General features: G+C 45.5%; 1 protein-coding gene across 1 annotated transcript; it reads left to right on the forward strand.

Moving 5' to 3' along the window:
• The first annotated feature begins 1,678 nt into the window (after positions 1-1,678).
• LOC137854038 (solute carrier family 22 member 2-like) lies at positions 1,679-15,028 on the forward strand. The gene is made up of 11 exons (XM_068676982.1): positions 1,679-2,172; positions 3,521-3,624; positions 7,664-7,818; positions 8,708-8,876; positions 9,706-9,820; positions 10,382-10,488; positions 10,649-10,863; positions 12,457-12,565; positions 12,832-12,944; positions 13,464-13,563; positions 14,283-15,028. Exons 1-11 carry the CDS (start codon positions 1,762-1,764, stop codon positions 14,347-14,349), a joined length of 1,665 nt encoding a protein of 554 aa, XP_068533083.1. The 5' UTR covers positions 1,679-1,761; the 3' UTR covers positions 14,350-15,028.
• Positions 15,029-16,142: the final 1,114 nt, after the last annotated feature.

The following is a 16,142-nucleotide window of genomic DNA, read 5'->3' on the forward strand; positions in this document are numbered from 1 at the left end:
GTGAATCCCCTGCAGATAGACAAGTCCAGGAGGATGGAACCATCCAGACTGAGCTGTGCCCTTGGCCAGGGAGCAAAGCTGAACCAAATGGCCTTTCTTCACAGAAACTACTTTCCAAAGTGGTCACTGAGGAACCAGCACATGAGGAAGGGTTAACGCAATGTTTGTTAGGGAAAACTACTCAGTTCCCCTAAGACTGGTGTCACTGTACACAGGAGAGAGTCTTGCTATGACATTCAAGGTCAGCTCAGACATCGATAACAAAATCTTCTGGATCCCATGAAATATCTGCAGCTACTCAGTAGCTTACTGGCAATACAAGAGAATGCCTAAGACATTTTCCCAGAGAAGGAACATCAACGTACCTTAAAAGTGGAGACACAACCTTCTGGCAGCAAAACTGGCATTGGACCCTGTAATTGTATCAGTCTTGTATCCTCCACTGTGAAACTACACTGGACAGAATCAGGAAAGGGAGTAAAGTGCATATCCAAAATGCTTTATGCGCTTCTTGCTGCAATTAATTAAGCTTTGGCTGACCCAAATTTTAGCTAAGAATGAACATGCCAGATACATGCACTGCTGAGTCGTGTGTGTGCAGGTGGGAGTAAGGTCTGAAGGATGCTTGTGCAGTGAGGTCCTGTCACTGACCTGGAGCATTCACAAAGGGAATAGCCTGTTTCCTGCTTCTGATGTAAAACAGACTTGAACAGATAGCTGAACAGTTTCATTGTAAACGGTCAAAGGTCTGCTCCTTTCTTAACGGTAAAAGATGTTTATTGCAAAGCAGCAGTCCCTTTCATGATTCACGACAGTTCCTAGCTATGACTGTCATAGCAATTCAGCAGGGCTTGTTATTAATAGTCCTTTAAAATATCACATTACTTATCACCTCTGTTTTCCTCCAAAGCTCATTTAGTTTTGTGCCTCGTAAATCTCAGGGAGGTCACTGAGTGTCCCTGGGAGAGGCATTAACTCTGTGACACCCACCTGCCCAGGGATTCCCTTCAGAAGCACTGAGCAAGCTGCAAAGTCATTTCATTTTGGCTGGAAAAGAGCGACAATAAAAACTGTCTTCAGAACATTTACAGGAAGAAATATTCTTTAAAAAGCCAAAGCCTTTGCCCACAGATGTTTTTGTTCAAATCCACACCTCCGATGCACTGAATCTTTTCCAGTTCCCCATCACTTCTTACATTACTTGACAAAAGCTAATTTTTACAGGGGAAGCAAATGGGGAACAACATGAAAGGACCTTATATAACCACAGTTATGGGAACACAATAGAAATCATCCCACACAGCAAAACAGACCGAAGATGCCTCCATTCCTTAAGCGCACGCTCAGGTCTATCAGTTGCTCATATACAGAGGAGAGAATGACATTGCTTTAGAAATATTTATGATCTCTGTTAAATGGAAAACGCTGGACAAAGGAATCATTGCCTGCCCCATACTGTGCACTGACAGACTGTCAATGACTTGAAATGGCCATAATGTAGGACACCAACTCTTGTATTTCAAGCCTGCCACATACAAAATAAAGCAACAAAAGAAGGCCAAAACATGAGAACCAAAGTTTGTTTAGAAGGGGCATTTGAGAGACAAAGGTTGCAATGCATGGCTTGACGATTGACCATGTTCTTTAATTATTGGTTTGTGGGTTTTGAACAAACACTTCAGCAGTGATTTAAGCTCACAGCAAAGGCAAAAGCCGGGAAAAGCCACAGTTAGGTATTTTAATGAGCCGCAGCAGAGAAAGATGCCAACCCTGGATGACATTTTAGAGGAGATCGGCGAATTTGGCAGGTTTCAAAAGCAAACCTTTTTCGTCCTGTGTTTGCTCTCCGCCGCCTTCACTCCCATCTACGTGGGTGTCGTCTTCTTCGGGTTCACCCCCGAGCACCGCTGCTTCAGTCCCGGCGTGGCGGAGCTGAGCCAGCGCTGCGGCTGGAGCCTGGCGGAGCAGCTGAACCACACCGTGCCCGAGTGGGGCGGCCACGGGACCGCTTTCGGCAGCCGCTGCAGGAGGTACGACGTGGACTGGAACGCAACCGGCCTCAGCTGCACCGACCCCCTGGGCAGCCTTGCAGGCAACTGGAGCTCCATCCCCCTCAGCCCCTGCCAGGACGGGTGGCTCTACGACTACCCGGGGACCTCGCTCGTCACTGAGGTAAAGCACGGCTCATCTGACGTGATCACTCTTGTCTGCCTACCTTAAACTCACTCAGGTTAGAAACAGGAGGTGAAATAAGGTTTCCAAGCTGAATTCTGGTTACACATGATTTAGTATTTCCATAAATCGTAAAAATAAAATTTTACTTTTATCCCACCAAACGGTGCAGATTGCTTCTGCAGATTAAGAGGTGCACAGCAGAGCTGTGAGCTTTGCTTCTCCAGAGCATCCTACACACAGAACCTTGTTTTAAAAGCAGGTGATTGTCCTGGAGGCTGCAATGTCTGAGTTCCTCCTCTTTGGAGGAATCCTTGAGGTTAAAAAAAAAAAAAAAAAAAAAAAAAAAAAAAAAAGCAGTACGATTCCTGTCTCCCAAAAGAAACCACTGCTGTAGAGAAGTTAACCTCAGTGTGCCTTCCCCTCTCCCTTGGGTGCGGGTTGGCAGCCTGCCAGTTGTAAATCAGAAGGAGGTTACAGAGCTCCCTTTCAGTGCAGTGAGAGTCAGTCAAAGCCTGGGCTTTTTGCTGGTGCTAGTGAGGAGTGGGACAGACATATTCTTGGCTCGCCCCGGCAGGGCTCATGGCAGTGTGCTTCAAGGTGCTGCAAAGCCACAAAAGAAAGACTCCAGCTGGCAGATCTCAGCTATGCTGGGGCCTCTTCCCCTGTCACACACAAGCCTTGATGAAGGTTCCAAAAAGGAGCTCAGGGATTTACTAAGGACTCCTCTTTGACCTTTACGAAAATTACATCTGGCCAACTGCCTGGCTTCTCCCAGCTGCTGCGACTCATTCATTTTGGCCAGGGCTGAGAAAACATCTCCTCACCCATGAGCAGTGTCACCCAAGGGCAGAGCAGAGCCACAGATGGAGCCTATAGTCCCTGTATACACAGACCTCCACTGGTCCAGCGGCAGCCCCACCACCTCTCATGCCTTGCACTGCTTCCACACAGTGCGATGATGCACGATTAGGAGCCGGCTTTGACATCCATGAAGGAAATGGTGCTGCATGCATCCTCCAGATTTCAAGCAGATGTGGGGGAGGAGAGGGTGGGATTTTTCTGAGCTTTTTCATTTGTTCGTTCAAAGAGTCTCTGCCTTTCTCACTCCCTTTATGTGTCATTGCATAATCATTTTCCAGGGTGTAACTTTTCTGCAAGTCTGGGATAATCTCCACAAGCCTTGCAGATGTTATTTATAAGAGATTAGATAGTTTCTTTTTCAGATTTTTTTTGTTGTTGTTTTCTTTTCATTTTTTTCCCATTGGTTTCTTTCCATTACCCATCCTTGACAAGCCATGGTTTGTGTTGAATATTCTCATTCTTCTAACTGCTCTTGCCCTTGCAGTTTAACCTGGTGTGCGAGGACTCCTGGAAGCTTGACCTCTTTCAGTCATGTGTAAATGCTGGATTTTTTATTGGCTCCATGGTCATCGGCTACATGGCAGACAGGTAGGTAGCATGCAGGCAGGTGTAACTGCTCCCTCTGGTCTTGTTTTCTGCAAGTTACTGAATTACATGTATGATTCAAGGAGGAAATGAGTGCACGCATAACTTGGTTCAAAAGGCCCACGTGTCATGTACAAAGGGGTGGATTGTGGTTCCTAAGTCCTTGATTTCAAAGGCTGTTGTGATCCAGGAATTCATGGAAATGTCACGGCGTTCACTCGCCCAGTGGTTTGTGTGGAATTTGCATACTGGAGTGAAGAGATTTTGTTTTCTTTTCCAGTGGCAAACTGCAATGGGAGCTCAGATTTTGAAATGAAATTGTAACTCGCACACCAAGATTTATTTGCCCATCTTGTAATAAATTTTTTCACGTTATTTTTAACACTATCCAGCTGGCCATAAATCAGATTTAAAATAGGAGTGGTTTTGTCAAATGCAGAAATAGAAATAGTTGTTCCTTCCTAAATTTTCTTTGATCCATCCTTTTCTCAGCTGGCTGTATACATAGTTGGGTCTAGATTTTACTACCCCTCACATTCTCTTTTCCGAGATAAATGTCATTGTGCCATATATCTGCTTGCTTTTTTTTTTTTTTTAGGTTACACTCAAAACAAATTTTATGGTTTGTCACTGACCTTCCTGTTCTTCTTTGACGCATTTTTTAGCAAAATAGTAAGAGAGACTGGAATTTGGAGAGGTGAAGGTAATGCGGGCTGAACAATGAGACAAATGCTTCCTTCTCTAGCATTGCCAGTCCATCTTGCAGAAATGTTTTTGTGTTTTCTTTTTTCTTGAATTCTCAGAATTTATGAGAGTGCTGATGTCTACAGCCTTTCCTGACATGCTGAGCTGGCCCCAAAATCAACTTTGCTGAACAGATATTGCCACAGCTCCCTTCTTTTCACTTTTCTTCCTTCTCCAAGCAGAGAGGAAAACAACAGGAAGTTGCACCACTCTCACTCATAGCAGTTCTGTAGAGTGTCTCACAACAAGGATGGGACTGTGTGTCTTGCTGGTCCCACATCATGTTTTGTTGTATGCAAATACATCTTTGGTTAGGCCGTGAGCACCATTTTTGTGGAAAAAGCTGCTACCCCCATGCTGTCCCCTGACAGGGATGAACATGCTTATGAAGAAGTGCATCTATGCATAGGTTGGACAGACCACTTTTCAGTCTGCAGAAAACCATTATCTTACTGTCTGTGAACCAGAGCATGTTGAAAGCTTTATGCTTAAATAGATTTTTCATCAGAAGATCCTAATTTATCAAAATAACTCTTTCTGGCCACCTCTTGTGTGTTGCTACCCCTGTGGCAGAAAACTTTCTCAGGTGAAACACATCATATGGTTGCAGAATTATGATAAAGACCCAATGTCCAGTCTTCAGGCCTGGGTTAGAGTCTGTTGTCTGATTTGAAGGATAAAGGTTCACATTCTCAAGCTATTTTTTTGCTTTTCTTCACACATTTTGAAAAATCTTGTTTTCTTTTTGCACCAGAAACATTTGTAAAACTACATACAATCTTCTCTTCTCCGAAATCAAAGCTGTTGCTCTCTGTCCAGTTTTCCAGGCTTTCATACTTGAAAGTATTCCATCCTTTTTCCCAGAACTGATGCTTTGATAATAAGGCACAGCTTATGGGAGCAAAGGACAAGATATGTAGCAGCCATTCTTCCAGGAATGATAGGACATGAAACAGCAGTGAGCAGATCCTGTGGCCATCAGAGGAGCTACTCTTTAAATTCCCTTTCCAGGGCAGAGATGGACTAAGCAATAACATTAACTAGCAAAGGCGTTTCTTGGCAGCGTATAGCTATGTGAACCAATGGAAATCAGAAACCTCAATCCCATTTATATTCAATTATATCTGAAATGATTTTCTGTGTCAAAACGCTGAAGAATCTTTTTACCATGTCTTATTATCAGGCAAAAGTATGAGAAGACGAGTAGGATATAGCTGATGTTAAGATAACGCAAGTGCTGAGGAGGTTTCTGCCACTCTACTCATTGGCATTCTCTCCCAGTTCTCTGGGGTCCTAAATCAGTACAAGCACCCAAGAGCTCAACAAAATCTCATACCCATAGAAACATATGCTTAGGGCGAAAACAACTCCAGAAGATTCAATTTTAGTAGATGGAATGGGAAAGAGGCCCAAGTTTTGTGTTTGAAATGTCCATCCTTTCCTCATCAGAAATCAGGCATGCATACAGAGTGCTGTTTTTCCTGTGCTTTAGGTTGCTGCAACCTGATGTACTCAGGACAACTCCTGACAACATTTTAGGTACTTCAAAGGGAGGTTTCATCAGCTCTTCTCAAATCCAAACTATGCTTCTGCCAAAGGGATTAGACCTTCTCATTTGCTTCATCAGTCTCTGGGCACGCTTCCAGGCATGGGTGTCTTGGAAAGGGCACTCCTGTTTCCTGAGGCAGCTGCTGAGGTCAGTGCTAAGATGCAGTGTTTGCACATCTGTCATTCATTGCCAGGGCTCTAGGAAAAGGTCTTCTCAGGAGAGGGTTCTCTCGTGGTCTGATAAGGCTCTCTTGAGCCGGCTTTTAAGACAGAGTCAAAAATGTCTGTATGTCAGACTCAATGAGAGAAAGAAAGTATGAGAGATTTGATCTGCCCATGTTATTGCGGAGAACTAAAGACATTTATTTTGGCTGGTATTTATTATCACGCTATTTTTGTCAGTGGACATTGACAAATTTAGTGGTTTTTATAAGTCATACTTCTAAGTGAATACTTGTCTCTGTCTGCTAGAGAACATATGCCTTCCCAGTGCTCTAGCAAGCTTGTTTCTTTTGGAAACAATCTATTCCTGACTATCAGTGAGTCACTGTGATACAGGGAATGACAAATAACAGAGATGTACAAGACCCCCTTCAAGAAAAGCTCAGCATGTAGCAAAGGTTATTGAGAAAATACGTAAAGATAACAGTTATCAAATAATATGCACATGAAAACTATTGCAGCTTTGAAAGATGGGCTGAAGAGCTACATCAGAGCATTTCTTGAACTCATTAACTAAGTCATTAACCAGAAATAAGTTATGAGCTGAAAAAAATAAATAAATAAATAAAAAAGAAAAAAGAAAAAAAAAAAAAAAGGATGGGAAAAGTTCCTTGAGCTTCCATTTCCATCAAGATGAAAAATGCTGTAAAGGGAAGAGTACATCCAGACCACTACTCAAAAAAAGGCAGGGAGAAGGGGGACAGGGACCATCTCCAGCTTCTTCACACCATTAGTTTTTCCATCCAGCCCTGCCTGCATGGTGGGTGAGCAGGGGAGCCTGGCCAAAGCAGGTTGCACTTGCTTTCTGCCCAAGCACCACATGGACTGCTGGCATCCATCACCAGCCTGTGCAAACTAGAAGACCACCAGAGCTCAGGAATAATACAAAGCAAACTAAAACAAAGATGGTAGCTCCTACATGCTCCCATTCCTCCCACTGAGACAGATGAGCATGGTGCTGTCATGAATTCTGACTTTCCAATGCCTAGAAATGGTTCTGAAGCCCTCATGTGGTTGCTCCCCTTTTCAACCATATCTCTGAAGAGATACGGTCCCTGTCCTTTCTACTAAGTCTTGCTTCTGGACTGGACCACTCTGCACACCAGTGCTCAGACTGCTGTGGCAATGACATTTCTAAGCAAGCACAGTGGCTGCTTAGTTGAGTGCCTCGCACCTGGGCTGTCCTCCACAGGTCTGTTCCCTGGGAGGGCCCAGTCGGTGTAAGGTAAACGAGAGGAAAGGGACAAGGAAGTGCCTTGGGAAGGGAAGGTCAGCTCCTTAAAAACATCACTGAGTAGATGAGAAAACAATAAATTACTGCTCAGGTCAAGACTTCAGGTGCTAGTAAGCCTTTACTCTCCTTGTACCTGAGAAACCACCTGGAACAAGATCTGCCAGAAGAAAGCACTTGTTATTCCAACAAGTAATGAGGAATGCCATGAGGAATGCCTCCGCCATTCAGCTGGGGTTTTGTGCAGCCACGAGATGAGCCTTTTTTCCCTTTATTTCTTCTTCTTTCCTTCTGCAGGTTTGGCCGCAAGCTGTGCCTCCTGATCACAGTCCTCATCAATTCAGTCTCGGGGCTTCTCGTGGCCTTCGCACCCAGCTACACGTGGGCGGTGGTCTTCCGTCTGGTCCAGGGACTGGTCAGCAAGGGGGGCTGGCTGACCGGCTACGTCCTGAGTTAGTTACAGCACCTCACAACTGCACCCTCCGGCCACGACCCCCCAGTTTAGCAGCAGGGCTCACCTCACCTTGGGCCCCCAGTATTTTAGGGATCTGTGCATAGCAAGAGCAGACAGGGACCGTGTGTTATTTACTGCCACAAGCGGGTGTCTATGAGCCAAGCTGTGTTTTGTTTTGTGAGATGTCTGTCTGAGGGTTTACAGGCCTGCAGACTTTGTTATCGGCCTACTCATATTCCTGGAAAGCTTGCTTCAGCTCGTACATATATGAGTAATAACTGGGAGGTGGCCATAGAAACTAGGGAGTGTTCGTACCTGAAGTACATGTACAAAATGGAGAACAAAGTCTAGAGACAAGAACTGGAAATTCTGCAGAGATACCCACGTTTCCAGGAAAGGCAGCAGCAGCAGTGCTGTTGTTGAGAAACAACATTCATGTTTCGCAGATGTTGTGCCAAAATGGCTTTTGCTGCAGCCCAGCGGGGTGAGGCGGGGGCACGGGGCTGCCAGCAGGCGTTCCCAGATAGTCCTCAGCCAGGAGGGGAGGGAGGGAGGGAGAAGGCTGTCTTTGCACATGTTATGGGTGAGCCCTGACACCCCTGGAGGCAGGGACAAATCCCCAGCTGGACGGTGGAGGCTTCATGGGCAGCCCCAGCTGTGGCAACCTCCAAACAGCGCAAACCATACTTCCTCAGAGCAGTGGCAAAGACCAGCTCCTGTGCCAAACCCACAGCCCATACCACATCCTGCTGTGTTTTACCTTCCGTATCCATACCCCCACACCAAGCCGCAGGGGCTCCGCATTGTGCAGCCAGTGGCAGCTCCATTTCCCCAGCTCCCCAGCCCCACGCATTTCCCCTGTGTTTCACGTAAGATTATTTTTGCAGCTGCGGAATTTGTTGGCTTAAGCTTCCGGAAGACCGTGGGCGTTATTTACCAGCTGGCCTTCACCGTGGGGCTGCTCATCTTCACTGCTGTGGCCTACGTGCTCCAGCACTGGAGGTGGCTTCAGCTCGCCGTCACCCTGCCCAATTTCCTCTTCCTACTATACTATTGGTAAGTGTTGCAGCTCCCAGCAACCCCAAACCGAGCAGATAAAAGATGGAGAATGCAGCTGGAAGCTGAAGCTGCTTTGCAGAGGACCATTGCCTTTGGTAGGACTTCCAAGACCAGATCTGGCATTTTTTGGTTGTTCTGTTCACCCTGCCCATGGGTTTAGCATGAGCCACCTGAGAGCAAGGGACTACCTGCAACACACAGTAATGTGTCTGTGTTTGGAGGCCTTGCCACCCATCACAAAATAAGAAATCATCAGCTTTCGAAAAGTACTTCTAGGTACCGTGAAAAGTGGGATCTTTTAATCATTAATTACATTTGCTTTGTCTTTAACACCATCTAGTTAATAATTTGTAAAAAAAAAAAAAAAAAAAAAAAAAGGGTCAATTTTCCCTAGAAAGTATCAGAAACAGATTGAGGAACAGATTTAGTTTAATTATTTTTTCTAAAGTTTATTTTTAACATGGAAGAGCTTAAGGATCAGTTTTGCAGATGTTGTTTTAGCACCTACAGGCTGCGAGTCATTTCTAAAACATATCACACAATCTATCTTAGAGGAACGTTTCCAAACTGTCATGAACTGGTCTTAACATTAAAAAAAATAATAATAATTAGAAAAAAAAAAAATCAGGCCATGTCATCATCCAGGTGGAGCCCAAATTAGGACACAATCACTGACAGCCACAAATACCATTGAATTCAAGACTGCTCACAGGTATTCAACATACCATAGGATCCTAGCATGAGAAATTCAGTTCCATTTTCATTTTAGGTCTAACAGAAAAAATGCATTTTCCTTCCTCACAGATGTCATTCTTATGTGTTGCAGGTGTCTGTCTGAGTCCCCCAGGTGGCTGATAACTCAGAAGCAAAATGACAAAGCCATGGAAGTTATTAAGCGCATTGCCAAGGGAAATAAGAAGCAGCTACCTCTCTCGTTCCAGGTGACTGCACTGTGTTTGCTGAAAGCAAACATGTATGCAAAGCTCAGGACTAACAATGTTCTGAGTTTAAGATTGCTTAGGACTTAGAGCAGGGAGCAGCTCAGTGACCAGAAGGACAACAGATCCCTAAAGTAAAACAAGTTCTTCTCTTTGACTGCCAAGGACCCTAACAGAGCATGTTTGAGAGAAGAGGCTTGCAAAAGTAGCCAGCAGGCAAGGAACATTCTTCCTCTAATTAGTACCAATCAACACACTGTAAACTCTCCCAGTCTCATGACTGAACAGTACAAGACATCCTTATTCACTGCTGTTTAAATTGCTGCTTCATGCCATGCAACAGCCTCATACACGTGGCTGCACGGACATGAGGACTGTCTACATAAATATTCATGTTTCCTTTCCCTAAAACACTTTGGGGAAGTTAATTTCCCTTCAGTTTCATAACTGACAAATCAAATCCCTCATTTTCCCATTAATCTAGAGGAAAATATCCTTTCAGTGGTCACCACCCTCTCCCCTGCCCACTCTGATCTCTTATCCTTCTCTTGCTTGTGTTCCCAGTATCTCAAATCTGAGGACGACGATGGAGAAAAGCTGAAACCTTCATTTCTAGACCTGGTCAGGACACCTCAGATAAGAAAGCATACATGCATTTTGATGTACAGTTGGTAAGGAAATGGATTTGCAGCCCAGATGGAGGTATATTCAGTGCCTTGAATTGGCATCGATTTAAGCCTGTTTTGCTCCTGACCAGCTGCAAATCTGAGTTCTTTGCACAAATCCTCTCCCAAAGAGTTGGGCTTCAACCGTACCCTGTTCTCTGCCTAGGTTCATGAGCTCCGTCCTGTACCAGGGGCTCATCATGCACATGGGAATAGCCAGTGGGAACATCTACCTGGATTTCCTCTATTCTGCCCTTGTTGAGTTCCCAGCTGCCTTCATCCTCTTGCTGACAGTGGATCGCATTGGCCGTCGCTACCCGTGGGCTGTGGCAAATGTGCTGACGGGTGGTGCCTGCCTTGTTACAGCTTTAGTCCCAGACAGTGAGTCGTTCAGACCTCCTTGGTCAATGAGTTCTCTCCCTATCTCCTTATTATTGCTCTGGAAACAGAAAGCAATCTTTGTGAACCTAGACCATGTCAGTGTTGTGATCCAGCGAAGACAAATACTGTAAAAGCTCATGTATGTCCCAGCACCACCATTTACACCAGCTAATGAGAGGCTTGAGAAAAGAAATGAACATTTCCAAAATGGCATCAAATCAGATAGCAAGTCTGCAGGTGCTAGACCCAAGGCATGCCACGTTAGGTCTATGATTTTTGCCTAGCTTGCAATTTGGATTTAAATGCACAGTTCTGGGTGTTCAACCCCAAATACCTGTTTTCTGCTTCTAAAAAGGAAAAACATAGGGGTGCACACACATACTCAGACACTATCTGGGTACAGTAAGTGCTTTCTGCAGTGCTGCTGCCATCAGTGTAGGATGTTGAGCAACCACGGCATTTGGTGTGTATTCAGCTGGGCATTCTCTGCAAGGAGAATGTGTCCCTCGAGGGCAACTGAAAGAAACATCTTTTCTTTCTCTTTATGGAGTATAATTAGGCTGAAACCACAGAAGTTACAGTTCACGGAGGGACAAGGACAAAAACCACAAAGTGTTATGGAAAAATGTCACAGGCAAAAAAAAAAAAGCAATGCATTCAGACAGTAGACACTTTAACAAGTGGCTAGGGACTGCAGAGGCACAGACGGGCCCGATGTGCTTGGCTGGGGTGGGAGCCCACAGCTGCTGCCCATAGCTGCAGTCAATGCCAACCACATGCAGCAGCAGCCAGTGGCATGGCTCTAGAGAGGGTCTGAGGAAGGGGTTAGCAGCAGCTATCAGCTGGTTACATGCTGCCCAGGGCTGGGTGCATCCCTCAGCTGGGTAGCTGAGGGAGAAACTCAGTGCTGCATATGCACTATTTGCTGAAATGGCCGAAAACACAACCTAAGGTCAGGTTGGGATCAAAGAACCCACGGAGAACACAGCAGTGTCCTGGACTGACACCCAGTGCAGGGCTGGGATACTCATTTGTTGGCAGCAGACATTTGTATGTCCAGGTGTGAAAGCAATTGAGAGCACACACCAAGAGAGGGGGACAGCACAAGCTTGTCCCTGTCTGAAAGCCATGAGAAGTCTCTGTGCAGAAGTACAGAGTATCTTGCAAATTAACCGATATCAATGTTAATTTCAAAGATTTCAATGCTTCAATTAAAAAAAAAAAAAAAAGAAAAAAAAAAGAAAAAGAAAAGAAAAAGAAAAGAAAAAGCAGCTGTGCTCTGTTTAGTTTTATTGCAAGCAGGAAAGGGTGGCTTTGTATAAGCTTTTGGTTAATACTCTGGACTAACCAAATTACTTTGTATTATTGACATCTCCTCTCTTTGACAGTTTCAAATCCCAGTTATTTGCTTGAATCACAAGACAATCATGTTATTTCTTTAATGAATGAAACAGAACACAATCATATGCTGTCTTCATGACATTTCATGCCACTATAATTACTTTTTTCTAAAATTAAATCTTTAATGCTAATTTAAGTTAAGAAAGAATGCAGTTTTATATTCCAATGTAAATGTGCATAATATCTTTCCAGCTCTTTATTGGCTTAAAATGACCGCAGCTTGCCTGGGCAGGATGGGGATTACCATGTGCTATGAAATGGTTTGCTTGGTAAACCCTGAGCTGTATCCCACTTTTCTCAGGTAAGTGCACCCTCTTCTGTTATGGACTAAAAGCAGCAGGTGTTGCCATGTATCCACTTGAGTCTACTGTAAAGACCTCAGAAATGCCTACAGTGGAAAAAGAAGAATCCTGGGAGCTTAAGGATCAGCTTTACAGATCATCTGTCAAATGACAGAAGCATCATTTAAAATTAAAAGCTCACAAGAAAGCTGTGCAAAGCCAGCCCTGTACTAGGGGAGAGATGTTAATGAGCTTTAGCCCAAAGCCTTGCCTGCATCCTTTCCAGGAACCTGGGGGTGCTGGCCTGCTCGTCCATGTGCGACCTCGGTGGGATCATAACACCCTTCATCGTGTACAGATTTGCAGAGCTCTGGCACGAGCTGCCCCTGGTTGTCTTTGGTAAGAGCTACGAGGCCTGTTGGTTTGCCACAGCCTAGATCAGTGAGTCTGAAGTCCTATTTCCCTCCTGTAAAACAAGCGTCGAGTAAAATGCGCACACACCTGTGTGTATATAGATGCATATCAGACATAGCAGGGTCAAAAACTAAACAGAAGGCAAAATGGGCTGGGGAGACTGGTAGCAACATTTATTTCATGTCTGAATTAGCCAAAAGTAGGGATGGCAGATAGCTAGTGTCACCCCATCCCATGCCAGCTGAACAAGTGGAGCCAAAAGCTGTTTCCTACACGTAAAGCGAGGGAGAAGGGAGGCAGAGTGCCTGTGGACCTATGGGCCAGGGTGGCTTTCCAGGCCTCCAGAGCCCCTCAGAGAGCATCACTTAGACAAAAATCAAGTGTTATTACCACTCTGAGGAGCCCTCATTCATTCACTGGGGCGGCTGTGTCTAAATGAGAATTAATTAGCAACTTAGAAGTTGCACTGCCCTTGCAACTCCGGCCCTTGCTCTGTCTCTGCAGCTGTGATCGCTTTCATCGGAGGTGGCTTGGTTCTGCTCCTACCTGAGACCAAGGGAAAAACTCTGCCTGAGACCCTTGAAGATGCTGAAAACATGCACAGGTACAACATGGAGCACAGGCCCCATGGGGCAGGGCAGCTCTCCTTCGCATCAGCAAGGCCTGGGAAGAAAAACTGTCTTGTCACTATCTTCACCAGGCTGCCTTGTTGCTTCGCTGCCAGTACAGAGAGACTGGGAGAGGGAAGGGAGCAAAGAGGATGGAGGCAGATGGATGGAGAAAAATACGTGGGGCAGGAATTGAAGAAGCTGGAAAGGGAGCAGCTAGAAGTGGCTCCTCCAAGCAGGGAAAGACCACAGAGGGCCATGGAGATGCTAAATCCTGGGCAGAGCTCAGGAGCCCTGAGTTGGGGGGTCTATAGGACCTGGCCAGAAAGGGATGGCAATGCGGCACAGGGTAGGACAGGAAGAGGCTGTCTCTAGAAGAAGTTGGTAAGTCCACACATACAGCTACACAACCAGACATTACTTCAGAAAGCACCTAGAATAACAGCTCTTACAGTAGGAAATGCCAAAGTTACTAATGCAACCGTTGATATGATTTTCAGACAGCCATGCAGCTGCAGCAAGGCCACAGAAGATCTCCAAATTACTTTTTTTTTTCCTGCTCTCTTTGAAACCATCTGACCTCATCTGAAAAACTGCCCATGATGAGATAACCATTACGTTTAGTTTTCAGCGAATGCGAGCATACGGATTGCTTAGTGGATCACGCTCTGTGCCACCCAGAGCTTCACATGTCTTTTCCTTATTTCTTCTGCAGGCAAAAGAGAAGAAAAGAAAATACGATTTATCTCCAAGTTCTGACTTCAAAAGCCACTCCCAAGTAAAAAGGACCCACTTTGCCCCAGACCTGCCTTTGCCTGGGCAGAGGGGCAGCAGAACAGCCCTCACCCAGCGCTGACGGAAGAGCTGCACAAACACAGCCAGCTCTTCCCCGGCTTGCTCGTGCACTGCCAGCAGCCAGAGCTGCTCCCAAGCAGCACGTCAGCTCCTGGATTTCTACTTCAGCCCCTCATGGGCCATCCCTTCCCTGAATTTCTCTGCCTTCTGAGTACTTTAATGTTTCTGGTGTTCCTGGATATCCAGTAGCAGTGACTCTTACAACTTGGGCAGGACTATCATGAAGGATTTTTTTTTTATTTTTAATTATAGCAAACAAAACAAAAAATCAGACCTTTGGGCTGCTCACTTGCCGCTCATTTCTGTAGCAAGCAGGAGTGCATTTGTTCTCCCAACCCCCCCAAACACATTTCATCTGATTTTACATGAAAGAAAGCATGCTGACAGTAGCTGATTTACTGCCACACTTCCCCTACACTCCTGAAAACCTTGGTACTACTTGTCTAAGTCTCCTGATGCTCAGCAGATTCAGCTCCAGCCACCCCGCAGCGAGCACCTCTGCAGAGCATGCTCATGGAGCCTGGGGGCATTCAGCAGCATCTCTTCCTGCCCATGTGATCCCTCCTCTTCTGGAGATCTAAATACAAAAATTATAAACACTTATAAGTCCAGACTGGCTTTTAAGTCCAGAACTTGACTGTTAGACAAGCTGGAAAATGAAAAGCAAGGCAAAGAGGAGCTGCAGGCAGCAGAGCCTTGGAACATGGCTCAGGCCTAAGGGGAAGATGAGCCACGAAGGGTCTGGCTTTCTAAGCAGATCTCCGTGAATAACATGCTGGAAAATCACTGCTGTAGGGCTTAAAGTTGAAGATGCTCTCTGTAGTCCTTAGGATCCCCTTGCAATGTGGTTCACATTACGTTCAGCAGCTTGTGTATATTCTGTGGAGTTGGGTTTGTCTCCTAACCAGCCCCAGCTCTGGGAAGAGACGTCATTTATTCACATTTTTTACTAATACACTTCATGAAATGTGAAAAGTGTATACAGTAGGGATTGGACTGGAGCAAGCTCAAGCACAATCTAGCACACTTACAGTTTTGATCACACTATAACAGGAGCTGGAAATGACATAAGCTTTTCATTGACCCATGAATTGGCAGAAAATCACGGGACACACACAAGACCACCTTGATGAAGCAACCACATTAAGATTATAGCTTGCAGACAATAACCCTTAATGAGTTTGATAGACTACGGAGACTGTGGCCATGTTCGAAAGGATAAAATTAGCAGAGAAGTCTCCAAATTGCAGCTATGCCAGCACTGGGATGTTTGGATGCTGGTGCTGAAAGCAAGAGCAGAGGACAAGAGGAGTGCTTAGGGACTGCTGCCCTAGACCACATCCGCAGTCAGGCTGTCTCTCAGACAATGCCAGGGAGAATACCAGAAACTTTTTGTCCAGCAGTTATGAATTAAACAGCAATTCTTTCCGAAACTCGGCTACTGTAGGCTCACGGGTAGCCTGAAAATGGAGACATTATGTTCTTCCCAGGCACAGTCTCCTTGTGCTGTGGTTTTTCAGTGGTTCCTAGGCTGCAGGTACAGCCATGGCACAGAGCTGGGCCCAGCTGCTGCTACAGGGAACAGGAGCTGGCACAGTGCTGCTTTACCAATGATGCCACCAAGAGCAAAGGGCCCTTATAACTTTCAGGTGGCTGCAGAAGTGAAGGCACACCAGCACCTGCCACCTCCACAGCTCCTGCTGCAGCAGCAGGGCAGTGC

The sequence above is a fragment of the Anas acuta genome, chromosome 3, assembly GCF_963932015.1.
Source record: "Anas acuta chromosome 3, bAnaAcu1.1, whole genome shotgun sequence".
Taxonomy (NCBI): Eukaryota; Metazoa; Chordata; class Aves; order Anseriformes; family Anatidae; genus Anas; species Anas acuta.